A 27806-nucleotide genomic window follows, 5' to 3' on the forward strand; every position below is an offset into this window, starting at 1 on the left:
TGAATATTTTTTAGTTTTTTTGTTTGTTTACCCCTTTGGGTTCGCATATGCTGCGGGAGAGTAGGTAGCAATGTTGTTTGTCTCTTCCATAGTAAAAGATTTGGGGCTAGTGGTTTGTTGTTCTCTTCAGGCAGCCAAACGTCGGCGACTGAATAATTGTTTAAACGACAGCCGTTTATTTTTATTTATTTATTTTTTTAGTGATTAATATCATTGTAATATGCTTATACACGTCATAAAACGATATTCGCAATGAGGTCAACCGTTAGCCGTTAAATGGCAAAAAAAATTAGCCGTTAGGTATAAAAATTGACATGAGCTGTTAGTCGTGAAAAAACAGTCAACTGTAAAATGGTTTCTTTTAACTTAAATGGAAAGAAATTAGCCTTTAGCCGTTAAATGGCCGTAAAAGCCATGACCCATTAAAATCTCCAAAACGTTAGTTTGCAGTCGAGATTTTTTAACGTGATTTTAAATCTTCTACGAATTCACTGTTAATGTAATTTTGTTTGACACTATTAAGTTAAATTAATATTGGAGAAATGCCTTGCTCGACACGGAGAATTTCCAGGAGATAAAATATATTTGGACCTGAAAACCGTTTTGCAACGTTTACATAACATCAGTTTCTTAGCTTGTAGGTTTTCTGTTTCCCTTCTAGAGGGAAATTAGCCTTCAAAATTAGCTAGAGAGAAATTAGCTTTCATAAGAAAAAATCAAAAAAGAGAAGAAAAAAAGAAAAGAAAAAAATCCGTGTACTGCAATTATTACTAAGATTTCTGGCAGAAAAGAAACGCCATCGTTTTCCATGAATATAACTTGGTTCTAACTATTTCAATTTCATGTTGTCTACTATTTATTTTTTGAAGTTGGGAGTTCCGATTGCAGTTACCCTAAACTTTGATCTATTGACCCTAAAATCAAAATTAATTGTTGGTCTAGTATCCGGTAACCTTGAATGAAAAGAAATGAAATTCATACCCCACCAATGCTCACGTTTACGCGATCATTTTTCCTCAAAAAAGTGCTAACAAAATAGGATACAGCCTCCACTGACTGCTTTTCACTCAAAATTGAGAAAGATGACTCAGGCTTTTGCATTGGAATAGGACTAGCGAATTCGGTTTGAAATTGATCCATGCATAAAGAAAAAATGAGTTTTATTTCTTTCGCAAAAGTAGATGAAGGCTATTGGTTGCTTGGGTGTTGCTAAACTATGGATTAGCTGGCCCCGGATCCGGAACCTCCGGAACCTGCGGAGTATACAGGTGTTCAAAAGCTTTTTCTGTTATGGCGTGAGATTGGGGACAAAATCGATCATTACATTTCGTATTTTTTCTGTGTGAAGCAACATAAGGTGTCGGCGAATAACGAAATTACAGGTTAACCCGAAAATCAAATGACACCTAAACAAATAATTTTGGCTACCGATTTTCAGTGAATTTTTAAAGAACAATTTTCTTTTAAGTTTCAAGACAATTTGAAGATTCAAAATAAATATTACGTACTAAAATGCAAAAGTTATACACCACAAAATTGATATATTGGCCTGAAATGAAATTTATCTTGTTCTTGATTAAACGTTGCCTAGCACGCGACCAAAATTTACCCAGGCGGAAATCCAAAATGACGGTGGCAGTTTGGGCTTAGTTATATCACTCAAAACTCGTTCCCGTTTGTCTCATTTGATAAAGAGGGAATCACTAATGTTTTCATTAAGACAGTATTGCCTTGATTTTCCAATATTTACAATGATAGACAGTAAATTTCACTTTTCACCCACATTTACTTCCAACCTTTTCTTTTGAACCAGAAACAAAAATGATATATGTTTAAAACACATGGCATCATCCACCCTTGTCAAATGTAATAGCATGATCATTTCAATTGTAATGCCTTCTTATCCCAACGTTACTTTGTTTCTTTTCTACATTAGCGAACACTGAACTACTTCTCGTACTCAAAATATGACAATCAACCTCAAAATTCCCTAAACCAGATAACATTAAACATAATCCAAAAAATCATGTAAGTAATCTGTCAATTCACGAGTTTGCTCACAGAGCACTTTGATTTGTAACATTTTGTAACACCACTTGGCGATCTATCTAAGCAGCTGCTAGGAGTAGAGCAACATGAAAGGACATTTTTTCTCCTATTGTGGCTTTGTTTTGGCTCTTATTTCCTTTTGAATAATGGCGGCATGGCTGTCGACTTCTTTAACATTTATGGGGAGAATTTCGAATGGTTAAATCTCTTTAATGTTTGATTGAGCAGTGTTGCATACAGAGAAATTAGATCCCAGTCACTCCTAAGGATTTAAGAGTTAAAAAATGATGTTGGAAAAAGTACAGACGGATTTAGTGAACGCTCGGAGGAGGTAGCCTTGTGATAAATGCTATCTGCTCTTTTGATGTTGTGTTATGACTCAGCTCCTTTTTAGTTTCTTCAGGCTCTATTTGCCGCTTCCGCTGGCCACCGTACTGTGCATACACCTTTGCCTGACTACGACCGGAAGAGCTCCTGTGAAATGTGTTGAATCTCCATTTCAGCATTTTGTGACGGAAAGCTGCACGAACTTCACTGTTTCTCAGCACGTGCAAGAGAAATATGAGCATACCCTACAAAAGTAAAAGGAAATCTTGCGTTTGACAAAGTTCCGTCATTGAACTATAATTCCTTGTATAAATTTAATTTTTAATCCGATGAAATAAACATACTGTTTTCTTAACAGAAGGCTTCGTGATCCAAATCGATAAATAAAGTGTGGGATTAAAATGGTTTTCCCCGGCCAGAGCCCTCTTATACTCAGACCCAGACCCATTTGACCAAAGAGACATGCGTATACGTAATTGGTACAGACCTGCGTAGAGTTAAGAATGGTAAAAACATACTGGAACACCAATCCTGCGTCTGTTACAGCCAAGAGACCAAATACCCACGTTAAACCCAGCAGAGGACTTAAAATAAGAAATGACTTCAGAGTTTTTCTAAAAGGGAATAAAACGAAAAACTGCTTTCACGTTACAATTTTCTTCTTAAGATATACCATGCCATATACATTTGGCATGGGAAATTATTTAGTTGGAATCAAGAGAAATCGTTCGAACTATCTATTTAATCTTGAGTGAATAATGGAAAAGATTCTCTTTTGCGAATAATCCATGAAAGTCCAAGGAAAAAAGACAAAACGATTTCATATCAAACTACTTCATCTAAGACTTCATAAAAAAAAAAAAAACAACAACAACAACAAACATATCTCCTAGCTGATTAACCTTTGATTTAGGTAAATTTAAGAGCTGTAGAGCACAAGTTCATAATTCTGCTAGAAAGTTAGTATTTCATTTCTGTAAGTAAAAGAGAAGGCATATTTTGAAGAAAGATGATCATTTGGTGGCATTTTGCCTCTGGAACTCCAAGGAGAGATCTTCCTAACAAAAACATACCTGAAGGTCTTCATTTTAGAAGGATTAGGCTCATGAAGATTTCTGATTTCTCGCAACACCGCCATGAGTATTACAAAGTTGATCTTAACAAACGAGAATAGCAAAATAGAGACTTTTACCAATTGTCTAGAGGGCAATCATAATAGATGTGTCACGAAGTCGGTCAGCCATCCAGTTAGTCAGTCAGTCAGAAAATGATGTACGCATTCATTAATTCTGTCATTTATTGATTTCCTCTTTCATTTATTCATTTATGCATTCTTCGTGTTTTTCATTTCCGGCTATCAGCTAAGATAACAGTAAAAGCAAAGAGACGGTGGACTTACAATTGTCACAAATAAAACCGGGACAATAAAGGCCCAGCTCAAACGCTTCTGGAAGGACAACCAGCAGCTGAAAGTTAATTCAGACGACAGAGCTGTCTAGAAACGCAGCTCATGAGTCATTATCTAATGAAAATAAAAAGTTATAATGATGAATAAAACGCTGAGTACTTACAAGTTTTCATTTGTGTAACTCTCAAGTCCTTTTTCACCGCTTGAGCCAATTATTAGAGAAATAACTATTGGTATGATAGGGAAACCTATAGGATAAGAATGAAAGCAGCTCAATAACTCAGTAACACATAGGCCTACAAGAGTCTAAAATATAAAAATCAGCTCAACAGGTTCAGGGAGCACTACAAAAACAATAACAACGAAAAAATAACAACAACAATAACAACAACAACAACAACAAAAGTAAAACAACAACAGACAAAATACGGTCAACCAGAATACAAGAAGGCCCGTTCCTATCATGCGTTGCAGTGGTTGTACTGGCCTCAGTATTCTCTTCCACTTGAAACATGCATCGCTTTCTAGAGCTATACCAAGTAATATCCCTCTTTTCAATTGTAGCTAATAATGACTGGTGCGATATTTTGTAGATAAGTAGATATCATCGTCAATATTTTCATCACCGTAACAATGATATTGTTACATTTCTTACCCCAGCCAAAGAAATAGAAGTATCGCATGTCCACTGTGTTGAATACCTCAACAGTCATTACGTACAGGAAAACTCCCTCCAGAAGCATCCACCCAAACGCTGCCAGATAGAAGTAATGGAGTAAAACAGCCACTAAGATGCACACGGACTGAAATGTGAGACCCAGAAGTAGGCTAATAATTAGAGGCTCCGAGCAAATATCAGGCCAAGAGACTTTGTACTTCATAGAAATCTTAGACCAAAATTGGTTCCGGACAAGGGAACTCCATCGTCTTCTAGAAATACGCAATAGTGTAGACTGAAGTAACGAGAGCCAACTATCTAGCGACAACATGTCTTGAAATTCCTAGTAGAAACTCTCTCTCAATGTTGTACATACACCGCCGTATAGGATGCTCAATTTATCCTGGAGGGATTCGAGAGGATTGGTTTTCGAAACGGGAATTACGTGATGCTATCTCAGTAGTGATCACCTTGGGCAGACGGCCATTTAGGGAACACCGTTGTTCCTCGCTTACGAAGAACGAAGAAACATGTGATTTCAAACGTTTGTTAGCTCACCTTATTACTCGTGGCATCGATTCCGGACAAAAATACTAGTTGAGCTAGAAACAGAGCTGTGCAAAGATTTAGCCTGACTTGGATTCCTTCGTCTTTGATCTTCCTGTTTAAATGCATTCAATAAACGAAATGGGCATGACATTTTTCCTCGCAATCACCTAGTAGTCTAGAGCAGACGCTACTGGGGGGGAATGGAAGAAAGGTGCCTATATAGTTTGTAATATATTATTGGGTCGTTCTCTGCTTGTATTTCATTACTATGAAAGATGTTTAAAAGTTGATTTTAGTAGGTTTTTTGTGTCAAAATACCTCAACTTCAGCCGAAAAAAAAGAGAGATTTTGGTGCAATGGTTCCTCAATTACTAATCTCGTCTTAAAACAATTTTTTTTAGAAACAAAACAAAACCAGACAAGTAGCGCGTTCTGCAAAATAATATTTCTCGCACTTTGATAGTAATTCATTCTCCTACAAAAAATGGCAAATTCTGCATCCTCGACTCAATGTATATAATTTATAGTTCTGTTAGTAGTAAATTTGATTGTAATATCATTCTGTAAGACTATATATCTTGTAACTTTAGCTTGTTTTTTTTTTTTTCAGTAGTTCTTATTTATCCAGATAGTTTATTTAGTTACTTTACAATTATTATATTATCTGTTATGACTGCTGTAACCTTTCCTCTCCGCCCGCCTCGTCTAGCTTTTGCTATTTGCGGGTGGAGATGGCAAAATGATTTGCATGAAAATAAAGTGGAATTATAGACAATTTACGAATCTTGAGATTTACCTTGCTCTCATGTATAGGTAAGACATTTTTTCCTCTTTTTTTGCTTTTGCTTTTTGTTTTTTAGTAGTACTCACATAAATGTCACGTAGACGAAGATAACCATTACTTCCCCAACGAGGGACAAGGAGCAACCAATATAAGTGATGATAAGCAATGCCCTTCTGTGCTCTGGTGGAATGTTATCCTCCTGAGAATCACGAAAATGCGATAAAAATTGGAAACTGGTTTGGAAATTATGATTAACAAGTTATGACTTCGTTAAACATGGAACTTTCTATATGATTAGTCCGTCCATAAACGAATAAAGGGGGAGAATGCAATAAGCTTAGAAAATGCCAAAAAAAAATTCGAGACGCAATCACGGGAACGACAAATAACCTTAGGAGGATGTGCATAAGCGACGCACATACTTTTTTTCTTAGTTCCCGAGAAAGCTAATTAAGACAATTGAAAAGAACGTTTATAACATCACACCTTAATGTCCTTGTATTGCATTAGAACTGCGAAATTCGTAAGGTGGTTACAACTGCAAACGGTCGATAGCATAGAAGAATCATTCAGTACCGTGCAACCATCAGTTGACCACGAACCGTTCGACGAGCTAAAAATCAGTTGATCATAAAATTTGAATAAGAAAGAAAGAAAGAGGCAAAGAAAAAAATAAAGAACTTTCACGAGCACCTAATGTAAACAAGTATATAGATATATATACGAACAGATTGATGGAATAATCAAAATGACCCACCTGAAATCCTCTATCCAGAAGACACATTTCCTTTCAACAGCTTTTGGATCAATGCTCGGCTACCGGCGAAAGAAGCGTAATGACGTTATGATGTGAAATGGTCCACGTGATGAATTATACTACTTTTTCCATCTAAGCCCAGTCACAATCATAATTCCTAAGCTAATAATTGCATCAAAAAACAATATAGTTTATTTTACCTCGTTGTGACTAAAATGAATGATGATTTTATTTTGAATAGTTTCATTCTGGGGAGGGTCAAGAACAACTCCCACGACATCAGAGATCAGTCTGTAGCTACAAAGACAACATAACAAAATTGTGTGATTATTAGAGAAGTTGAGTGTCAAATATCCAATCCGGGATTGTATATTTTTGCTTCGCTCTGCATTGTGATTTTTCTGGAAAACTTGCATCACTCTCTCAAACAATCGCACAGAAAACTAATAACAACAATTATTTTGTCCTCTGCGTTTTCCCTTGAGTTGAATTGGGCAGCTTTCTTGGTTTTTGTTTGAGTTCTTATTGGTTACTAAAGGGTATTTTTGGTTTTAGTTTTACGACACTCGATCAAAAAAACGCTCGATCACATCACTAGCTAATCTTATATGAGTATATATCCAGACATTGCCTGACCATTTCCTGACATTTTCCCCCCAAGAATCTGAAAGCGTTAATTTGCAAACTGAAAACCTAAAGTTTAAAGGAGATTTCTAAATATAAAGTGCTGTTTACCGGTATCGGTAAAGTTTTAGCATATGAAAATCTCCTCCCATTTATGCCCTCCCTTGAGTCGCTATTGAAGAACAAACAATTCAAACAGTAATTTTCCACTCATCCAGAAAGGATTCTCTTAACATACACTTAATGGGTTCATCTGAACTAACAAATTCGTACCTGCTTCTGTTATAAGTCCAAAGGCTGTCTTCATTACTTGCCTTCTGGTGCAACAATACTGCGATGACCCTTCCTGGAAGAATGGCAAAACAAAAAAAAATACTACGTGAGTAGAGGCTTGCCTACTGAACACAAATGATAACTTCGCTATTTTTTAAACACCAGCTGATCATGAATGTTAGCGCTCAGAAGAAACTCCAATATTTACCTGCGTCTTTAAACACTTTGTGGGTGATAATAATTCTGACCAATCGGCTCTCACTGCTGTTGTTATTTATATCAAAACTTATTTCAACATCAGAGGAAATTCCTTTGGGTACTTTTCTCAACTTAGTATCTATGATATATCAGAGAAAAAATAATGAAAAAATCAGTACATAGAGAACGACGAACTCTACCGAATAAGCTTTTTATCGTGGGCTATGACGCTAGAGAATTCGTGACGTCATCCAAGATGGCGGACATCTTGACAGCCACCATTTTGGAACCCATTTCAAGACAAAAAATAGGTTTTATTTTGGTAGCAATCGTCTCGGAATTTGATCTTAAGCGACCTAATAATTCAGAGGATTTTCAGAAATATTTCATTGATTTGACTTAAAATCTGACGGGTTTATTGAAGAGGACATCTTATTTCTTTTCATGTCGTACGTTTTTATCATACCATTATCATTTTTATCAATGATACAGAAATTAAGGCCCATGTTGACACAATAGATACTTACCCAAATCTGATCCCGTATCTATGTAATAAATATAATTCCCTTCTCTACAATAGCTTTGACAGCAGTTCAGGAGTGTGTCCTCGATTTGGCAGCTTCCGACCAATGTACCATTATGCTCTTCACAAGACCAGGAATATTGTAACGCCTTTGATGCAACGGGAGAACCAAAGAGAGTTAAAGGGTTAATTTAGCCAAATACATCCAGCTGAACTGAGGGCAAGGATCCTTTTTTGTTGAGAAGTGTATGAATGTATTTTACCTGCAATTTTATATGTGTTCCTTTACTTCGTGAGCACTTTGAAAGCTGCATGAGAAAAAGAAAAAGAAAATGTTTCATCGGAGTCAACTTATAAATTAAACGCATTACATTGATAAATCTTTGTTCTCAAATACGCAAAGCCACTCAATATACCATGATTTTTATTTACCAGATATTGGAGGCAATGATCTGAAAAATCACCATAATCAGGCTGACCTGGATCATCTATAATGATATTGTAAAAGAAAATGAATGATCAGCAATTGCCTGTGTTTTGTCTGCTACACCTCGGTGTAACCATTTAGCTCCCAGAAGTACGTAAGATGCAGCGTTTTTTTACAGTTTTCGATACCTTAGCTGATCAAAGAATAGTAAAACTAACGCAAAGTTGTCTTTACAATTCATTTTATAGATCAACAGGGGCGTGTATAGCATCAACTTTTTTTGGTAATTTAACGAGTCCAAAATTGACAGAAATGTCATGTCAAGGTTCATTTTGGGATTCCTTAGCTGATCAAAGAATGGTGAAACGAACGCAAAGTTGCTTTAACGGTTACCGTTAACGAGCGGTTAATGCTGGAAAAGGAATTGTTTACCTGCATTTACCGCGAAGGAAAACTACCGAATAATGGAACGAATACTGGGATTCACCGATGCGAAAACGCGCAGAAAACGTCGGATTTTCCGTAGGCAAAACACGGGTAAACGATAGTAAATTGCCACGTTTTCCGTAAATTCAACCTTCGTTTTCCGTACGGTGAACGCTTGTTTTTTTGCCGTGTTGTCTTTACAATTCATTTTACAGATCGACAGGGACGTGTATAGCATCAACTTTTTATGGTAATTTAACGAGTCCAAAATTGACAGAAATGTCATGTCAAGGTTCCTTTTGGAGTTTTGGAATGAGCCGACTGGAATTATTAACAGAAATGATCTATAGGCACAGAAAAAAATCTTCGTAGGAAAGGTACAATTAAGAGAAATTATCTAAATATTGATAAAGATCGGTAGACCTCACCTCTCAGGAAAGAAGTTAAAACAGGAAGTGCACTGCTGCAGTTCATAGACTTCAGCTTCATCGCAGATTTACTTATGGCATAACAACGATCCTCGAGCCCTGTTCTGTCCAGAAGCTCTGGGGATACGTCGACTGAGTTGGTAGGTAGAAGACCCCATTGCAACAAACCCAGGTTATTGCGTTTTAGAGCAGTCCAGTAATCTAAGTCAGACGACAACTTTGTCTGAGCGTCGCAGAGTTGTTCTATGCTTTCAATTCTTGCCACGGGAGCGTCGGATGTTAATGGATATTCGCTTAAGGCCGAAGTCCAGTTAGAATTAACCAAATCAACTTTTTCGTAACTAATATTTGACGAGTGAGTTTCTGAAAAGCGATAGAATGTTTTCCATAAGCTAGGCCTTAAGAAAATAATATATTTTTAAATAGGTGATAAGTAAAGGCTGATTTTCATATTTGGGAAAACCCTAACTCATCCTAGAAATTTCATTATTTCACGATGTTTTGACCATCCTAGATCTAACCTAAGATAACAAAAAATTGACGCAAGGCGAAAGATTGTAGCAAATTATCAACCGCACTAGTTCCTCTTACACTGCGAAATCGTTACAATCCGATGGACAATCAAATGGTAGATCGTCAGTTGGAAGATGTGTAGAAGTCGTGTTAAAATTTTTTCTTAAAAACTCTGCAAGATAATCCATTTATTGTAGAATGCATTTAGATATCTGATATGCCACCTCAATATCCTCTCTACTTCGTTTAGAATCATTCCATTGCAATGATCCATTAGAAAGCAGACCACCTGTACGATGCATCAGTCAGCGCTCATTTTAGATACCTTTGTACCTTTGTAAATGTTAAAGTCGGGCACAAAATCATATCCAAAATTATCCTTGGTTCATTTGAAAGTAAAATCAAATAAATGCAAATTTCAGTTTAAATTCAAGACTAATTTCCCTCTCCTCGTCTACTCATTAAATGGAATATTTTTCTCCCGATGAGACGTAAAAGAAATATTTATCATTTATTTATTGCTATCAAATAAAAGATTTTTCTTAACAGAAGAGCCTTCAAATTTAAGATTCACTTCACATCATATATTTTACTCGATCTAATACAGCCCAAAACATAATTCTAGGAAACATAATTGGCGTGATGTCATATTGTGTAGACATTGGCATGGCGGTGATCTTTGGCAGACACTGTATGCACTCCTAAATTGCATTTTTGTCGAGCTTTTATTTCCCTTTTTTTTTTACGTTTTTTAGGACCCTATACTAAAACTACACGACAACAACGGTTCCTTCCTTAGAATTGTAAGCTGAAGAAACTGGAATATTATGGAAAAATAACTTTAACTCTTGACCACAGACAGTCCATTTAAAGTTCCATATGTAGTAACGAGGAACCGAAGTGATATGCTTATTGTGATTTTTACTGTTCAAAAAAGTGGAATCCAAGAGAAACTACGATTGGGTTTGGATTAAAGATTATAAAGTGAAGCGGGTCCTTAACTAATGGGATTTCGCTGAAGTTAAATAGCATATGATAAGATAACGAAAGTAGATATGATTCAGAGCGGTGAAATAGCTTGAAGATGACAGTGATGCCGTAAAACTTCTGGAGTTTCGAGGAGAACTTTGTCACTACGATCATTTCCAACGTCTATGATTTAAGATTTTTCTACGGATCAAGTTTTGAAGGCACTTGATATTTCCTGAATAACAAATACTAACGCTGAATAACCATCCATGTCAAAACAAACAGTTCACTATAGGGTTATATTTAGCAATCAAAAAGTATTAACCAGTGACAGAGACTTGCTTTAAATAGCAGGAGAAGCAAAAGAAAATAAATGAAAATAATCTAAAAATACGAAATTTTTATTATGAAAATGTTCTTTTGCTGTATTTACACGTTGTCTAAAATTTCGTGTTCGTTGCAAGATAAGCATGTCGCTTGATTGCCTTTCAGTGTTGAATTAATAATAACCGTATATCCTCTTCGTCTTCAATTAAAAGAGAAAAGCATAGCGCAATATCACCGAAAAGTAGCTCTTACCTTGAAAGAAGTGAACTAGCAAAGTCAGTAACATTTGAAAACGCAACCGAGTTGAATCCTGTCCCGCTTGATTCATCTTCCATCCGTCGGTTGAACTAAAGAGGAAACTGGTCTTATTTAAACGCATACATAAATTAAACTATCTGTCAAAAATCCATTAACGTAACTGAGCTTCTAGACGTCGCGGTATATTTCAACTACGATCAATTCTGCTTGTAAGGACTCAAATTTCGAAAGCATTTAGAATTTTTCCGTTATCGACACAATTTTAGAATATACCTAAAAATACTACTGTAATGACTATATCTTACCCATAATCATAACTACTGTCGCATGTTAAACAGTTGACTTGATTAAATTTTTCAAGGAAAAGCGACGGCATATTGGCCAAAGTTTTGAACGGACACGATAGTAGAAACATCTCCTTGAAATCCAATTGACTTCTTTCGAACCAAACCCTGGTTTTCTTACACAATATTTATAGATGCGGTATTCTTTTTAAAAGAGTTTTATGAATGTGACTCATGGCAATTTGGCATGTTGGCAACATCGTGAACTGTACGATGGCGATACTAAAGAGAAGAAAAAACCTAAAGCTTTCCCAAATTGTCAGCATTTCTCCCCCAAGGTCCTTAACTGTTAATTAAGTCTTAGAGAATCGTATCGCACAGATAACAGGGTTCTTACGAAAATCTGCTCTACAGCTATTTGCAAAGCTGAAATAGACGAAACTTCATTTGCATTATGGTACACATGTATGACTCTGCAGTACACCTGCTTGCGTTTCCAGTTAGAGTTATTATATAACTTCAAAAGCTTTATTTACGACAGCAAGTTGTGCATCAATGGCTCCGACATAACCTATTTTTGGTTGCATTATCATGCTAATAAACATATTCTGTACCTGAACCTTCTGGGCAGACTTTTTATTTATATTTCGATGAGTAAGAACAAGGAAGCAGCACTCCGAGTTATACTTTTGCATGTTTGGTATATAGCACACGCTCAGAAAGCACTAACGCAGTGCACAGTGTTCTAAACCCTGAACGAAAGCAACTTAAGCTTCTCAACAGATTGCATGTTGAAAAATAATAAATTTGAAAACAATGCATAATAGAGAATAAGAAAGACAAAATAAAAAACGTTTGTGAACCAAGAGAATAGTTGTCCCATTATCATATTTATGATCGCATCCCGACGACTCAGTTATTAAAGTACAACGTCATTTCACAATCTAGCCAGTGTACATGTGATTCTTACTCCATGATGTAAACTGAAAAAAAAAATAGCGCACTCATTCATATGCTGGTTTCGCGACAACATTGTGGAGTCATGCTCAGAGCAACAGAAATCGGTTTAACTTGAGTATTACAATGCAGAACGATACCATTTTTTATTTGAAAACGTATCCTTCTGGAGCTATGACTCATTCAAAATACGAATGCGTGTAAACGACATAAATAATTAAATCCATCACACAAATAATACAAAACAAAACTGTTTGAGTATAGTGGTTTCTTTAACACTTTCACGCAGAAAGAAATTATTAATGCTGGTGAAAAATGATATGAGTTAATGATTGTGAAGAAAAGCTTTCGTAAGAAGAGCTTTCAAAAGAGTCATGCACGTAATAAACACTCGCAATTTCTGGAAACTTACAAACGCTGACTTCCGCGTTTCATTCTCGTTCAGTTCTGATCATGAATTAAAAAGGGTTTTGTTCTTTCGGTGGATTCAAGAGATAGAGATTATTCTACTTTACTAAGTAAAATTCAACTGAACGACAGCACATCTTGTTGGAAGGGAAATCCAGGCTCTAGTAGACTTTTACCCTAAATACAAGTTTAAAACGTGCTGTTTTAATCGATCGTTGACATCATCATTGATATTTTGTAGTATTTCCTGTGTATTTTGCCAGTCGAAGATTAACTCAATCCACGGTTCTAAACAGCTCCTTTATTGAATTATCGCTTGGAGTAGTCGCGTTCAAAATCCAGTGGTGTCTCACAGTTCTTCTGACTAGCAAGTCGTAATGCAGTGAATTCCGTTTATGACGTCATCACGTTATGCGATTAGTATTAATTAATGAAAATTGTGGCCTTAATTAGCTAGCGCAGTAGTTGTGGTTATTAAGCAATACACTCCCCCATCTGAAATGAGGTATAGTAAGTATACGATTTACAAGTAAATTTAAGAGTTCAGTCACTGTTAATCAATAGGCAGTATTAATATTAGGCGCTGTACTGGTCGCTGTACACTTATATAGCCTTTTCCTTTATATTTAGTTACAGGCTCATTTGTTATGTTCTTGTATTCGACGTCTACTTTCCGGACTCTCCCATCCGTTCCTGGATATGTATTAGAAACTCTCCCGATCTTCCATTTTCCTCTTAACAAGCTCGAGTCCTGTATAAGAACGATATCTCCAGTTTTTAAGTTACGGTGGGATGTATGCCATTTTTGACGTATCAGCAAACTGGGAAAGTAATTTTGCGTCCACTTCTTCCAGAAAGAAGATATTATCGTTTGTACGAACGAAAACCGTTTTCTATTACTCGCTCGCTCGTCAAAGATCATGCCACTTGGTATTCGTGCCGTTGCTCTACCAAGCAAAAGATCGTTTGGGCAAAGATATGCACCGTCATCAGGTGACGCAGGGTGCCTTCCTATTGGTCTTTCATTCAGCAAGTTGGCGACCTCGTAAAGTACTGTTTGTAACTCTGAGAATGTTAAGGTACTATCGCCAATAGAAGCGTTAATAGCTCGTTTTACAGATCTTATGAGAGCTTCTGTGACTCCGTTCTGCCAGGGTGCGTCTGCGGATGTAAAGATCCACTCAAATCCCTCAGTTATGCCAAAACCTTTTAGTTTGTTCCAATCCCAAGTCTTGGTCATATTAGAAAGCTCTTTATTTGCTGCGACGAGTTGGGTACCGTTATCTGAGAATAGCTTAGATGGGTAACCATGTAGTGACACGAATCGTCTGAAGACCATTAGGAATTTGTCTGTACTATAGTCTGCTGCTATATCCAAGTAAATTTTCATCTCATCTCTTTTAAATTGCGGATACTTGCGCAGTTCTCCGTCAAAGTGAGGCATTCGTACTTTTTCTAGTTGTAGAAAGGAAGCTGAGGCGGTAGACTCCCGCTTTGTTTCTTTAGCTTCTTCCACATTAGTGTAGCTTAGCGCTATTTTCTCCTTTATTTCATGATAACAGGTTTGGATTGTAGCGATCCAATTTATTTCAGCTTCTGCTGAGTCTTGAGTTAATAATTGTAGCAGTTCTGCGTTTGATCGTTTGCATTCCAAAAATTCTTCTTCAATTTGCATTTGTAAATCTCTCAATGCAAAATTGGGAATTTCTTTAGATTGCAGCGCGTGCGAGATACTTTTGTATGAAGCTTCGAAAACTGCGCGCGCTGTTTTCTGTCTTGTACGTGCTTTATCAATGTATTCTTGAATGTATTCTTGACGCTCCGCGTACGCACGTGTTGATCTTTCTTTCACAGTGATTTGTTCCACATATTTGATTTTGCGATTGGTCGCCTCATTAAACTTCTCTTGGACTTCTGTCATCCACACTTCTGCTTCTTCAGACTGATCGTCTGGCAATAGCTCGATGTAGGCTTCATGTTTGCCTTCGAGTTCATCGTACGCTTCCGCGAGTTTCGCATAGTTTGTTTCAACTATTTCTACGCCTTGGTTATTGTCTATCGACTTGGTGAGGAAGTTCTTCTTTCTTGTGAATCTTCCTTTAGCTGTTGTACGCTTGCCTTTAGCCTTCTCGATTTCAGCTGCGTTTTCCATCTTCGCTTATCCAGTTGTCGCTTTGTAGCAGACCACCTTGGATTTTGAATATTTTGCCAGTCGAAGATTAACTCAGTCCACGGTTCTAAACAGCTCCTTTATTGAATTATCGCTTGGAGTAGTCGCGTTCAAAATCCAGTGGTGTCTCACAGTTCTTCTGACTAGCAAGTCGTAATGCAGTGAATTCCGTTTATGACGGCATCACGTTATGCGATTAGTATTAATTAATGAAAATTGTGGCCTTAATTAGCTAGCGCAGTAGTTGTGGTTATTAAGCAATACACTGTGGGAGGCAAGGTGGTTGATAAAGATAGTTTGATAATGTAACCCGAGCACTTGTTGACGCAGTTCGATGACTCTGCTTTTATTCTCATACGGCATAGAATTTCATGCTTTGCAGACACTGCCAACGAGGAAAAATTATGGTCTAAGGTATGTCTTGGCAGCTATTGTGTCACGTTTATAAATTTTTTCTCCCCTAAAACATACTGCCGCAACAGAAGAAAGTTTGATTTTTCTTTACATAACGATTTAAGTCTCTTACCTACATCAGTTTGAAGGTAATTTTTATTACCTAATACAATCAGGTTATAGCAGAAGAATTGGAGGCGTAAACGTATATCCCTATGGACATCATTCAATGCAAAATAGATCGACATGCCGACCCCTAAGGAAATAGGTTTTGAATAACAAAGATGACTTATTATGATAAAAAACCGTGCACTACGGTATCAAATTAAAATCGACAATTTCAAGGAGGAGAATGACTAGTTTCCTAACAACAAACTATTTTAACCTCCGATTTAAGAACAATATAAACTGTCTGGTGACTTTCCCTCTGATAAAAAGAGTTGTCAAAAACCGACAGAAGTTAAAAAAATAATGTTGAAAGAGGATAAGGCTAACGCATGTCGTACACGTACCCTAAGTTCTCAGGGGCATGCGTGTCCCTCGTTGCAGTCAAAGTACTGATCGTCTGCATTTCGCTAATATATTAAAAACAATGTATTAGAATTGATTTTCTACATGATTTAATGGCGCAGTAAGCTTTGGACGTTAATATCAGGCTAAACATGCTCTCATTACCTTTGCATCGCACAGTGAGCCTCTAAGTGAATATATCTTTCGCCAGTTTTAAGCAATATGTAGGAAAAAACAGTGACTTTTCAGATACGAAAGCTACAGTCGCCCCACCATCCACTCCACCGTGACTATTTGTATCCTAAAAAATTTACCATTTTACCGTATTTTGAAGCTCTTTCCGCCATTGTTCCAAAGTAGCCGTATACGGTCATTGTTAATCGTTTAACAAAGCCTGCTGTAATCTAAGTTGATCCGCTTTTCTTGGTACGTTTAACAGACACAGTGCATATTTTACTCACCATACATGCAAGAAGTACTGATCCAACACCTACACGTACCTCTAGAGGCTGTTTACCTAAGATTTGCCTATAAACGCCGCCATTTTGGATCTTCTTTAGTAACCGCGCCTCCCACCCCTAACATGACAAAGTCTTGCTCCTTTTCAACTCGTGAATTGCGCGCATGCGCAAGAGCGAGTTGTAGATATGATGTGGAGAATGGCACTCGCTCGCTGGCTCGATTGGTCGATTCCTGTAAAACCTTTTTTTCGATTTTAGGCTTTTGAGTGCATTTGATAGTTTTTGGCGTGTAATAAACAAACGAAATGGCGACCTTTGTTGCTAAGAATAGTGGTGGGGTGAAAACGAAGCTAAAAATAATCTGAAGGGAGTTTTTTTTTTTCGTTTTAGTTTGAACAAGCGGCGCCAGTGATTGGCAGGCGTGCAAGGATTCACACTGAAATAATAGATCAACCTTCGTTTTTCATAAAATTGTAATTTACAGTCCTTGAACTTGAAAACAATCCGAAGATTCATTCAAAGTATCACTTACTCCGAAGCGCTCGGAGTTCACAGGTGTTCAAAAGCTTTTTCTGTTATGGCGTAAGATTGGGGACAAAATCGATCATTACATTTCGTATTGTGTGTTTTTTCTGTGTGAAGCAACAAAAGGTGCCGGCGACTAACGAAATTACAGGTTAACCCGAAAATCAAATAACACCTACCGATTTTCAGTGAATTTTTAAAGAACAATTTTCTTTTAAGTTTCAAGACAATTTGAAGATTCAAAATAAATATTACGTACTAAAATGCAAAAGTTATACACCACAAAATTGATATATAGGCCTGAAATGAAATTCTATCTTGTTCTTGATTAAACGTTGCCTAGCACGCGACCAAAATCTACCCAGGCGGAAATCCAAAATGACGGTGGCAGTTCGGGCTTAGTTATATCACTCAAAACTCGTTCCCGTTTGTCTCATTTGATAAAGAGGGAATCACTAATATTTTCATTAAGACAGTATAGCCTTGATTTTCCAATATTTACAATGATAGACAGTAAATTTCACTTTTCACCCACATTTACTTCCAACCTTTTCTTTTGAACCAGAAACAAAAATGATATATGTTTAAAACACATGGCATCAAACACCCTTGTCAAATGTAATAGCATGATCATTTCAATTGTAATGCCTTCTTATCCCAACGTTACTTTGTTTCTTTGCTACATTAGCGAACACTGAACTACTGCTCGTACTCAAAATATGACAATCAACCAAAAAATTCCCTAAACCAGATAACATTAAACATAATCCAAAAAATCATGTAGGTCATCTGTCAATTCACGAGTTTGCTCACAGAGCACTTTGATTTGTAACATTTTGTAACACCACTTGGCGATCTATCTAAGCAGCTGCTAGGAGTAGAGCAACATGAAAGGATATTTTTCTCGTATTGTGGCTTTGTTTTGGCTCTTATTTTCTTTTGAATAATGGCGGCCTGGGTGTGGACTTCTTTTATGGGGAGAATTTCGAATGGTTAAATCTCTTTAATGTTTGATTGAGCAGTGTTGCCTACAGAGAAATTAGATCCCAGTCACTCCTAAGGATTTAAGAATTAAAAAAACGATGTTGGAAAATGTACAGACGGATTTAGTGAACGCTCGGAGGAGGTAGCCTTGTGATAAATGCTATCTGCTCTCCTGATGTTGTGTTATGACTCAGCTCCTTTTTAGTTTCTTCAGGGTCTATTTGCCGTTTCCGCTGGCCACCTTACTGTGCATACACCTCTGCCTGACTACGACCGGAAGAGCTGCTGTGAAATGCGTTGAATCTCCATTTCAGCACTTTGTTACGGAAAGCTGCACGAACTTCACTGTTTCTCAGCACGAGCAAGAGAAATATGAGCATACCCTACAAAAGTAATAGGAAATCTTGTGTTTGACAAAGTTCCGTCATTGAACTATAATTCCTTACATAAATTTAATTTTATCAAAATCCGATAAAATAAACAGACTGTTTTCTTAACAGAAGGCTTCGTGATCCAAATCGATAAATAAGGTGTGGGATTAAAATGGTTTTCCCAGAGCCCTCTTATACTCAGACCCAGACCCATCTGACCAAAGCGACGTGAGTATACGTAATTGGTACAGACCTGCGTAGAGTTAAGAATGGTAAAAACATACTGGAACACCAATCCTGCGTCTGTTACAGCCAAGAGACCAAATACCCAGGTTAAACCCAGCAGAGGACTTAAAATAAGAAATGACTTCAGAGTTTTTCTAAAAGGGAATAAAACGCAAAACTGCTTTTACGTTACAATTTTCTTCTGGAGATATACCCTGCTATATACATTTCGCATAGAAAATTATTTAATTGGAATCAAGAGAAATCGTTCGAACTATCTATTTAATCATGAGTGAATAATGGAAAAGATTCTCTTTTGCGAATAATCCATGAAGGTCCAAGGAAAAAAGACAGAACAATTTCATGTCAAACTACTTCATCTAAGACTTCATGAAAAGACAACAACAACAACAACAACAAACATATCTCCTAGCTGATTAACCTTTGATTTAGGTAAATTTAAGAGCTGTACGAGCACAAGTTCATAATTCTGCTAGAAAGTTAGTATTTCATTTCTGTAAGTAAAAGAGAAGACATATTTTGAGGAAAGATGATCATTGGGTGGCATTTTGTCTCTGAAACTCCAAGGAGAGATCTTCCTAACAAAAACATACCTGAAGGTCTTCATTTCAGAAGGATTAGGCTCATGAAGATTTCTGATTTCTCGCAACACCGCCATGAGTATTAAAAAGTTGATCTTAACAAATGAGAATAGCAAAATAAAGACTTTTACCAATTGTCTAGAGGGCAATCATAATAGATGTGTCACGAAGTCGGTCAGCCAGCTAGTTAGTTCAGTCAGTCAGAAAATGATGCACGCATTCATTAATTCTGTCATTTATTGATTTCCTCTGTCATTTATTCATTTATCCATTCTTCGTGTTTGTCATTTCCGGCTATCAACTAAGATAACAGTGAAAGCAAAGAGACGGTGGACTTACAATTGTCACAAATAACACAGGGACAATAAAGGCCCAGCTCAAACGCTTCTGGAAGGACAACCAGCAGCTGAAAGTTAATTCAGACGACAGAACTGTCTAAAAACGCAGCTTATGAGACATCTAACGAAAATAAAAGTTATAACGAGGAATAAAACGCTGTGTACTTACAAGTTTTCATTTGTGTAACTCTCAAGTCCTTTTTCACCGCTTGAGCCAATTATTAGAGAAATAACTATTGGTATGATAGGGAAACCTATAGGATAAGAAATGGAAGCAGCTCATTAACTCAGGTCAGGTAAATAAAAATCAGGTCAACAGGTTCAGGGAGCACTACAAAAACAATAGCAACGAAACAATACAAAAACAATAACAACGAAACAATACAAAAACAATAACAACAACAACAACAAAAGTAAAACAACAACAACAGACAAGATACGGTCAACCAGAATACAAGAAGGCCCGTTCCTATCATGCGTTGCAGCGGTTGTACTGGCCTCAGTATTCTCTTCCACGTGAAATATGCATCGCTTTCTAGGGCTATACCAAGGAATATCCCTCTTTTCACTTGTAGCTAATAACGATTGGTACGATATTTTGTGGTATACAAGTAGATATCATCGTCAATATTTTCATCACCGTAGCAAAGATATTGTTACATTTCTTACCCCAGCCAAAGAAATAGAGGTATCGCATGTCCACTGTGTTGAATACCTCAACAATCATAACGTACAGGAAAACTCCCTCCAGAAGCATCCACCCAAACGCTGCCAGATAGAAGTAATGGAGTAAAACAGCCACTAAGATGCACACGGACTGAAATGTGAGACCCAGAAGTAGGCTGATAATTAGAGGCTCCGAGTAAATATCAAGCCAAGAGACTTTGTACTTCATAGAGATCTTAGACCAAAATTGGTTCTGGACAAGGGAACTCGATCGTCTTCTAGAAATACGCAATGGTGTAGACTGAAGTAGCGAGAGCCAAATATCTAGCGAAAACATGTCTTGAAATTCCTAGTAGAAATTCTCTTTCAGTGTTGTACATATACCGCCGTATGGTATGCTCAATTTATCCTGGAGAGATTCGAGAGTATTGGTTTTCGAAACTGGAACAATGGGATGCTATCTCAGTAGAGATCACTTTGGGCAGAAGGCCATTTGGGGAACACCGTTGTTCCTCGCTTACGAAGAACGAAGAAATATGTGATTTCAAACGTTTTTTAGCTCACCTTATTACTCGTGGCATCGATTCCGGATAAAAATACCAGTTGAGCAAGAAACAGAGCTGTGCAAAGATTTAGCCTGACTTGGATTCCTTCGGCTCTGATCTTCCTGTTTAAAAGTACTCAATAAATGAAATTGACATGACATTTTTCCACGCAACAACCCAGTGGTCTAGAGCAAACACTACTGGGGAGGAATGGAAGAAAGGTGCCTATATAGTTTGTAATATATTGTTGGGTTGTTCTCTGCTTGTGTTCCATTACTACGAAATATGTTTAAAAGTTAATTTTAGTAGGTATTTCTGTGTAAAATACCTCAACTTCAGTCGAAAAAAAACGAGACATTTGTTGCAATAGTTCTTCAATTACTAATCTCGTCTTAAAACAAATTTTTTTAGAAACAAAACAAAACCGCGAAACTAGCGTGTTCTGCAAAATAATATTTCTCGCACTTTCATGGTAATTTACGAATCTAGAGATTTACCATGCTCTCATGTATAGGTAAGATTTTTTTTCTTTTCTTTCTTGTCTTTTAGTAGCACTCACATAAATGTCACGTAGACGAAGATAACCATTACTTCCCCAACCAGGGACAAGGAGCAACCAACATAGGTGATGATGAGCAATGCCCTTCTGTGCTCTGGTGGAATGCTATCCTCCTGAGAATCACGAGAAAAGAAAGAAATAGGTGGAAATGAAATAAAAATTGCTAAGGAAATGCCAAAAAAAAAATTCGAGACGCAATCACGAGAACGACAAAATACCTTACGAGGATGTACATAAGCGACACACATGTTTTTTTTCTTAGTTCCCGACAAAGCTAATTAAGACAATTGAAAAGAACGTTTATAACATTACACCTCAATTTCCTTGTATGCATTAGAACTGCGAAATTCGTGGGGTGGTTACAACTGCAAACGGTCGATAGCATCGAAGAATCATTCAGTACCGTGCAACCATCAGTTGACCATGAACCGTTCGACGAGCTAAAAATCAGTTGATCATAAAATTTGAAAAAGAAAGAAAGAAAGAGGCAAAGAAAAAAATAAAGAACTTTCACGAGCACCTAATCTAAACAAGTATATAAATATATATATAAAAAACAAAAGGACCTACCTGAAATCCTCCGTCCAGAAGACACATTTCCTTTCAACAGCTTTTGGATCAATGCTCGACTACCGGTGAAAGAAGCGTAATGACGTTATGATGTGAAATGGCCCAAGTGATGAATTATACTACTTTTTCCATCTAAGCCCAATTACAATCCTAATTCTCTAGCCGATAATTGCATCAAAAAACAATACAGTTTATTTTACCTCGTTGTGACTAAAATGAATGATGATTTTATTTTGAATAGTTTCATTCTGGGGAGGGTCAAGAACAACTCCCACGACATCGGAGATCAGTCTGTAGCTGCAAAGACAACATAACAAAATTGTGTGATTATTAGAGAAGTTGGTATCAATATCCAATCCGGGATTGTATATTTTTCCTTCACTCTGCATCGTGATTTTTCCGGAAACCTTGCATCACTCTCTCAACTCCAATTCGGATGCAAAACTAATAACAACAAATTATTTTGTCCTCTGCGTTTGTCCATGTAAGTTGAATACTTTTTGGGCAGGCTTTCTTGGTTTTGTTTAAGTCGTCCTTATGGTTACGTATAAGGCGTATTTTTGGTTTTAGTTTTAAGGACAACCCTCAATCTTATTACAAGCAAAAATGCTCGATCACATTTTTCAGTATCTACATCTTATATGAGTATATATCCAGACATTGCCTGACCATTTCCTGCCATTTTCCCCCCAAGAATCTGAAAACGTTAATTTGCGAACTGAAAACCTAAAGTTTAAAGGAACTTTCTAAATATAAAGTGCTGTTTACCGGTATCGGTAAAGTTTTAGCACATGAAAATCTCCTCCCATTTATGCCCTCCCTTGAGTCGCTATTGAAGAACAAACAATTCAAACAGTAATTTTCCACTCATCCAGAAAGGGCTCTCTTAACATACATTTAATGGGTTCATCTGAACTAACAAATTCGTACCTGCTTCTGTTATAAGTCCAAAGGCTGTCTTCATTACTTGCCTTCTGGTGCAACAATACTGCGATGACCCTTCCTTGAAGAATGGCAAAAAAAAAAATAAATACTACGTAAGTAAAAGTTTGCCTACTGAACACAAACGATAACTTCGCTATTTTTTAAACACCAGCTGATCATAAATGTTAGCGCTCAGAAGAAACCCCAATATTTACCTGCGTCTTTAAACACTTTGTGGGTGATAATAATTCTGACCAATCGGCTTTCGCTGCTGTTGTTATTTGTATCAAAACTTATTTCAATATTAGTGGAAATTCCTTTGGGCACTTTTCTCAACTTAGTATCTGATATTTCAGAGAAAAAAAATCAGAAAATTAGTACAAAGAGAGCGCCTAACTTTACCAAATAAGCTTTTTATCGTGGGCTATGACGCTACAGAATTCAAGAGGTCATCCAAGATGGCGGCCATCTGACAGCCACCATTTTGGAACCCATTTCAAGACAAAAAAATAGGTTTTATTTTGGCAGCAATCGTCTCGGAATTTGATCTTAAGCGACCGAATGATTCAGAGGATTTTCAGAAATATTTCATTGATTTGACTTAAAATCTGACGGGTTTATTGAAGAGGACATCTTATTTCTTTTCATGTCGTACGTTTTTATCATACCATTATCATTTTTATCAATGAGACAGAAATTAAAGCCCATGTTGACACAATAGGTACTTACCCAAATCTGATCCCGTATCTATATAATAAATATCATTCCCTTCTCTACAATAGGTTTGACAGCAGTTCAGGAGTGTATCCTCGATTTGGCAGCTACCGATCAATGTACCATTATGCTCTTCACAAGACCAGGAATATTGTAACGCCTTTGATGCAACGGGAGAACCATGGAGAGTTAAAGGGTTATTTAAGCCAAATACAACCAGCTGAACTGAGGGCAAGTATCCTTTTTTTTTTTTTTAGAAGTGTATGAAAGTATTTTACCTGCAAATTTATATGAGTTCCTTTACTTCGTGAGCACTTTGAAAGCTGCATGAGAAAAAGCAAAAGAAAATGTTTCATCAGAGTCAACTTATGAATTAAACGCATTATATTGATAAATCTTTGTTCTCAAATACGCAAAGCCACTGAATATACCATGATTTTTATTTACCAGATATTGGAGGCAATGATCTGAAAAATCACCATAATCAGGCTGACCTGGATCAACTATAATAATATTGTAAAAGAAAAATGAATGATTAGCAATGGCCTGTGTTTTGTCTGCTACACCTCGGTGTAACCCTTTAGCTCCCAGAAGTACATAAGATGCAGCGTTTTTTTACAGTTTTCGATACCTTAGCTGATCAAAGAATGGTGAAACGAACGCAAAGTTGCTTTAACGGTTACCGTTAACGAGCGGTTAATGCCGGAAAATGAATTGTTTACCTGCATTTACCGCGAAGGAAAACTACCGAATAATGGAACGAATACTTGGATTCACCGATGCGAAAACGCGCAGAAAACGTCGGATTTTCCGTAGGCAAAACACGGGTAAACGATAGTAAATTGCCACGTTTTCCGTAAATTCAACCTTCGTTTTCCGTACGGTGAACGCCTGTTTTTTTGCCGTGTTGTCTTTACAATTCATTTTACAGATCGACAGGGACGTGTATAGCATCAACTTTTTATGGTAATTTAACGAGTCCAAAATTGACAGAAATGTCATGTCAAGGTTCCTTTTGGAGTTTTGGAATGAGCTGACTGGAATTATTAACAGAAATGATCTATAGGCACAGAAAAAAATCTTCGTAGAAAAGGTGCAATTAAGAGAAATTATCTAAATATTGATAAAGATCGGTAGACCTCACCTTCCAGGTAAGAAGTTAAAACAGGAAGTGCACTGCTGCAGTTCATAGACTTCAGCTTCGTCGCAGATTTACTTATGGCATAACAACGATCCGCGGGCCCTGTTCTGTCCACAAGCTCTGGGGATACGTCGACTGAGTTGGTAGGTAGAAGACCCCATTGCAACAAACCCAGGTTATTGCGTTTTAGAGCAGTCCAGTAATCTAAGTCAGACGACAACTTTGTCTGAGCGTCGCAGAGTTGTTCTATGCTTTCAATTCTTGCCACGGAACCGTCGTCTGTTAATGGATATTCGCTTAAGGCCGAAGTCCAGTTAGAATTGAACAAATCAACTTTTTCGTAACTAATATTTGACGAGTGAGTTTCTGAAAAGCGATAGAATGTTTTCCATAAGCTAGGCCTTAAGAAAATAATATATTTTTAAATAGGTGCTAAGTAAAGGCTGATTTTCATATTTGGGAAAACCCTAACTCATCCTAGAAATTTCAATTTAGAATACTTCGAAAGTAGATATGATTCAGAGCGGTGAAATAGCTTGAAGATGACAGTGATGCCGTAAAACTTCTGGAGTTTTTTAGGAGAGCTTTGTTACGACGATCATTTCCAACGTCTATGATTTTAGATTTTTTCTACGGATCAAGTTTTGAAGGCACTTGATATTTCCTGAATAACAAATACTAAGGACCATCCATGTCAAAACAAACGGTTCACTATAGGGTTATATTTAACAATCAAAAAATATTAACCAGTGACAGAGACTTGCTTTAAATAGCAGGAAAAGAAAGAGAAAATAAATGAAATTGGTCTAAAAATACGAAGTTTTTATATCAAAAATGTTCTTTTGCTGTATTTACACGTTGTCTAAAATTTCGTGTTCGTTGCAAGAAAAGCATGTCGCTTGATTGCCTTTCAGTGTTGAATTAATAATAACCGTATATCCTCTTCGTCTTCAATTAAAATAGAAAAGCATAGCACAATATCACTGAAAAGTAGCTCTTACCTTGAAAGAAAAGAACTAGCAAAGTCAGTAACATTTGAAAACGCAACCGAGTGGAATCCTGTCCCGCTTGATTCATCTTCCATCCGTCGGTTGAACTAAAGAGGAAACTGGTCTTATTTAAACGCATACATAAATTAACTCTTTGTAATAGACATAAAAAAATGGCAAGTGATGACAACCTTTTTACTTTTCTTTTTTTTTTTGGTCAATAGTATTTAGACTAGTGAGTAGTACTATATCTCATTTGAAAGAGGACAAAATAAGCTTTGCAGAAAAATATATTTTGCCTTCAAAACTCCATGTATTTATTCCATAAAAGATTTTATTTGATTTAGTTCGGACGCACTCTGCGTCATTCGATCTGTCATCGGCTGATAATTTGAGCCGTTGCGTTCTAAAATTCCATTGAACATTATTCACTCCGTCGCTTCAAATCGTGTTTGATCACAATATATTACTTTACATTCAAAAATATATATTTACAGGTTTGTCTCAAGGCAAAAAACAAGGATTTGTGCGCGAAAAGTAAAAGTAAAGGTAATTTTACACTGTTTCAACACCACATGCGTCACGCAGTTAAATATCGCAAGACTGTACAGATTACTTACCTCGATTCTTCGCTAGGATTTTCCAGTTTTCTGTCTAATTCGGATTCCTCACCACCAGACATACCACCACGCTCACTTCCATCGTCAAAAATCGTCTTTAAAGCCTTAGCTACGCTGTATCTCCAGCGTTTCGTATCGGACGCCATTGTCGGAGATTGAAATCGTACGGAAATGATTTTCGGATGTAAAGCAATATATATCATCGTCTTAAACCAGATGAGCCCATGACATATCAGCGGCATCTTGTATGAGTATCCGCAGGTTACAACGTGACTTCCGCTTATTCTCGCTGAACCGTATTCACAGTGCACTCATGTATTGGGAAGTTCGCGTTGTGCGTTTGGGCAAGTTTCTGTCAGATTTGAGCAGAAAAACAGGTCCTTTGTTGGACTGTAATGATACTTTGATCGATAGCACTGTTAACGAAATGTTTGGCCGGTTCGTAAGTTGTCGACCTGGTTTCCGACGATCTTATTGATTGGCAGCATCTCTTGGAAATCTTACACAACATCGATCTAAACCTCAAAGCTGCCTAGTGAGCAGAAGAACAATGACATCAGTATTAATTTTAATTGCATTTGTGTTTAACTTATATGTACAGAAATTTCTGAAGAAGTACCGTCTCAGAAGTTTATCATATGATAAGCCTTCAAACTTGTATTAAACAAATTGATGTACATATTTCACAATTTTATGATGATTATGTGATGACAGTACACTAACTGTCAACATTTGAATATTCAGCTTGAGCTTACTCCTAAATGTTGAGTATTTCAATTTGAACTTGTAGAATATAACCTATGCATTAAATGTGGGTCTATAAGTATTTAAGTATTTCATATTGTAAAGAAAGGAAACAAGAGGTTATATGCAATACGTGCTCTTAAGAAGTGTGGTTTAACTGATGGGCAGCTTATCTTGGTCTACTGTAGCATCATCAGATCTCTCTTGGAGTATGCAAGTCCTGTATGGGCTGGCCTCACGCAATACTTGAGTGATCAAATTGAGTCGGTTCAAAAGAGGGCTCTAAAAATCATTTTCCCGTTTATGAGTTATGAGGACGCGCTTAAGAAGTCAGGCTTAATTAATCTATGCCAGAGGAGGGAGGACGCATGCGTCACTTTCCTTAAGCGAAGTTACTACTCTTCTGACCTACTACGAAATTTAGTACCGCGATGTCAATTTCAAGACCATATGCCCTTAGGGCAGGAAGAACTGTGTCTCTACCTATCTCCTCAAGATCTATTAGATTTGGAAATTTTTGTACTATTAAATATCAGAATCATGTGTAATATATTTAACTGCAATTTATCTTATTACTTATAGTATTTAATGTTTACACAATAGTTAAT

At 36.9% G+C, this 27806-nt stretch overlaps 2 protein-coding genes across 3 annotated transcripts; both read right to left on the reverse strand.

Annotated features, from left to right (window-relative positions):
• Positions 1 to 27046, reverse strand: LOC136281196 (adhesion G-protein coupled receptor D1-like). 2 transcript variants are annotated; one of them, XM_066167454.1, is made up of 19 exons: positions 26455 to 27046; positions 11493 to 11587; positions 9432 to 9794; positions 8583 to 8638; positions 8414 to 8458; positions 8155 to 8299; positions 7638 to 7766; positions 7430 to 7502; positions 6733 to 6829; positions 6533 to 6591; positions 6262 to 6388; positions 5862 to 5974; positions 5001 to 5103; positions 4440 to 4587; positions 3948 to 4032; positions 3776 to 3842; positions 3450 to 3532; positions 2864 to 2990; positions 2 to 2621 (listed from the first exon to the last, which is right to left on the reverse strand). In XM_066167454.1, the coding sequence occupies exons 1-19, from the start codon at positions 26694 to 26696 to the stop codon at positions 2361 to 2363; spliced, it is 2418 nt and encodes an 805-aa protein (XP_066023551.1). In that variant the 5' UTR covers positions 26697 to 27046; the 3' UTR covers positions 2 to 2360. The 2 variants fall into 2 exon arrangements, with proteins under 2 accessions (XP_066023552.1, XP_066023551.1); XM_066167455.1 differs by lacking the exon at positions 9432 to 9794 and having other exon boundaries at positions 1 to 2621; positions 26455 to 27042.
• LOC136281197 (adhesion G-protein coupled receptor D1-like) lies at positions 17202 to 21935 on the reverse strand. Its single transcript, XM_066167458.1, has 9 exons — positions 21811 to 21935; positions 21497 to 21609; positions 20957 to 21059; positions 20396 to 20543; positions 19896 to 19980; positions 19728 to 19794; positions 19401 to 19483; positions 18815 to 18941; positions 17202 to 18573 (listed from the first exon to the last, which is right to left on the reverse strand). The coding sequence occupies exons 2-9, from the start codon at positions 21523 to 21525 to the stop codon at positions 18433 to 18435; spliced, it is 783 nt and encodes a 260-aa protein (XP_066023555.1). The 5' UTR covers positions 21526 to 21609; positions 21811 to 21935; the 3' UTR covers positions 17202 to 18432.
• Positions 27047 to 27806: the final 760 nt, after the last annotated feature.

The sequence above is a fragment of the Pocillopora verrucosa genome, chromosome 5, assembly GCF_036669915.1.
Source record: "Pocillopora verrucosa isolate sample1 chromosome 5, ASM3666991v2, whole genome shotgun sequence".
Lineage (NCBI taxonomy): Eukaryota > Metazoa > Cnidaria > Anthozoa > Scleractinia > Pocilloporidae > Pocillopora > Pocillopora verrucosa.

Bases quoted from the DNA above. Each gene is read 5' to 3' on its own strand.
- LOC136281197 (XM_066167458.1), bottom strand. From the start codon at position 21,525: ATGGTTATCTTCGTCTACGTGACATTTAT. The intron at 20,544-20,956 runs GTGAGCTAAAAA...CTCACATTTCAG, and splicing joins TCGATGCCACGAGTAATAAG to TCCGTGTGCATCTTAGTGGC. The intron at 18,942-19,400 runs GTATGTTTTTGT...ATTCCCTTTTAG, and splicing joins TCTGAAATGAAGACCTTCAG to AAAAACTCTGAAGTCATTTC.
- LOC136281196 (XM_066167454.1), bottom strand. From the start codon at position 26,696: ATGCCGCTGATATGTCATGGGCTCATCTGGTTTAAGACGATGATATAT. The intron at 7,503-7,637 runs GTAAATATTGGA...CCATTCTTCCAG, and splicing joins CAAAGTGTTTAAAGACGCAG to GAAGGGTCATCGCAGTATTG. The intron at 3,533-3,775 runs GTAAGTCCACCG...TCGTTTGTTAAG, and splicing joins CGGTTTTATTTGTGACAATT to ATCAACTTTGTAATACTCAT.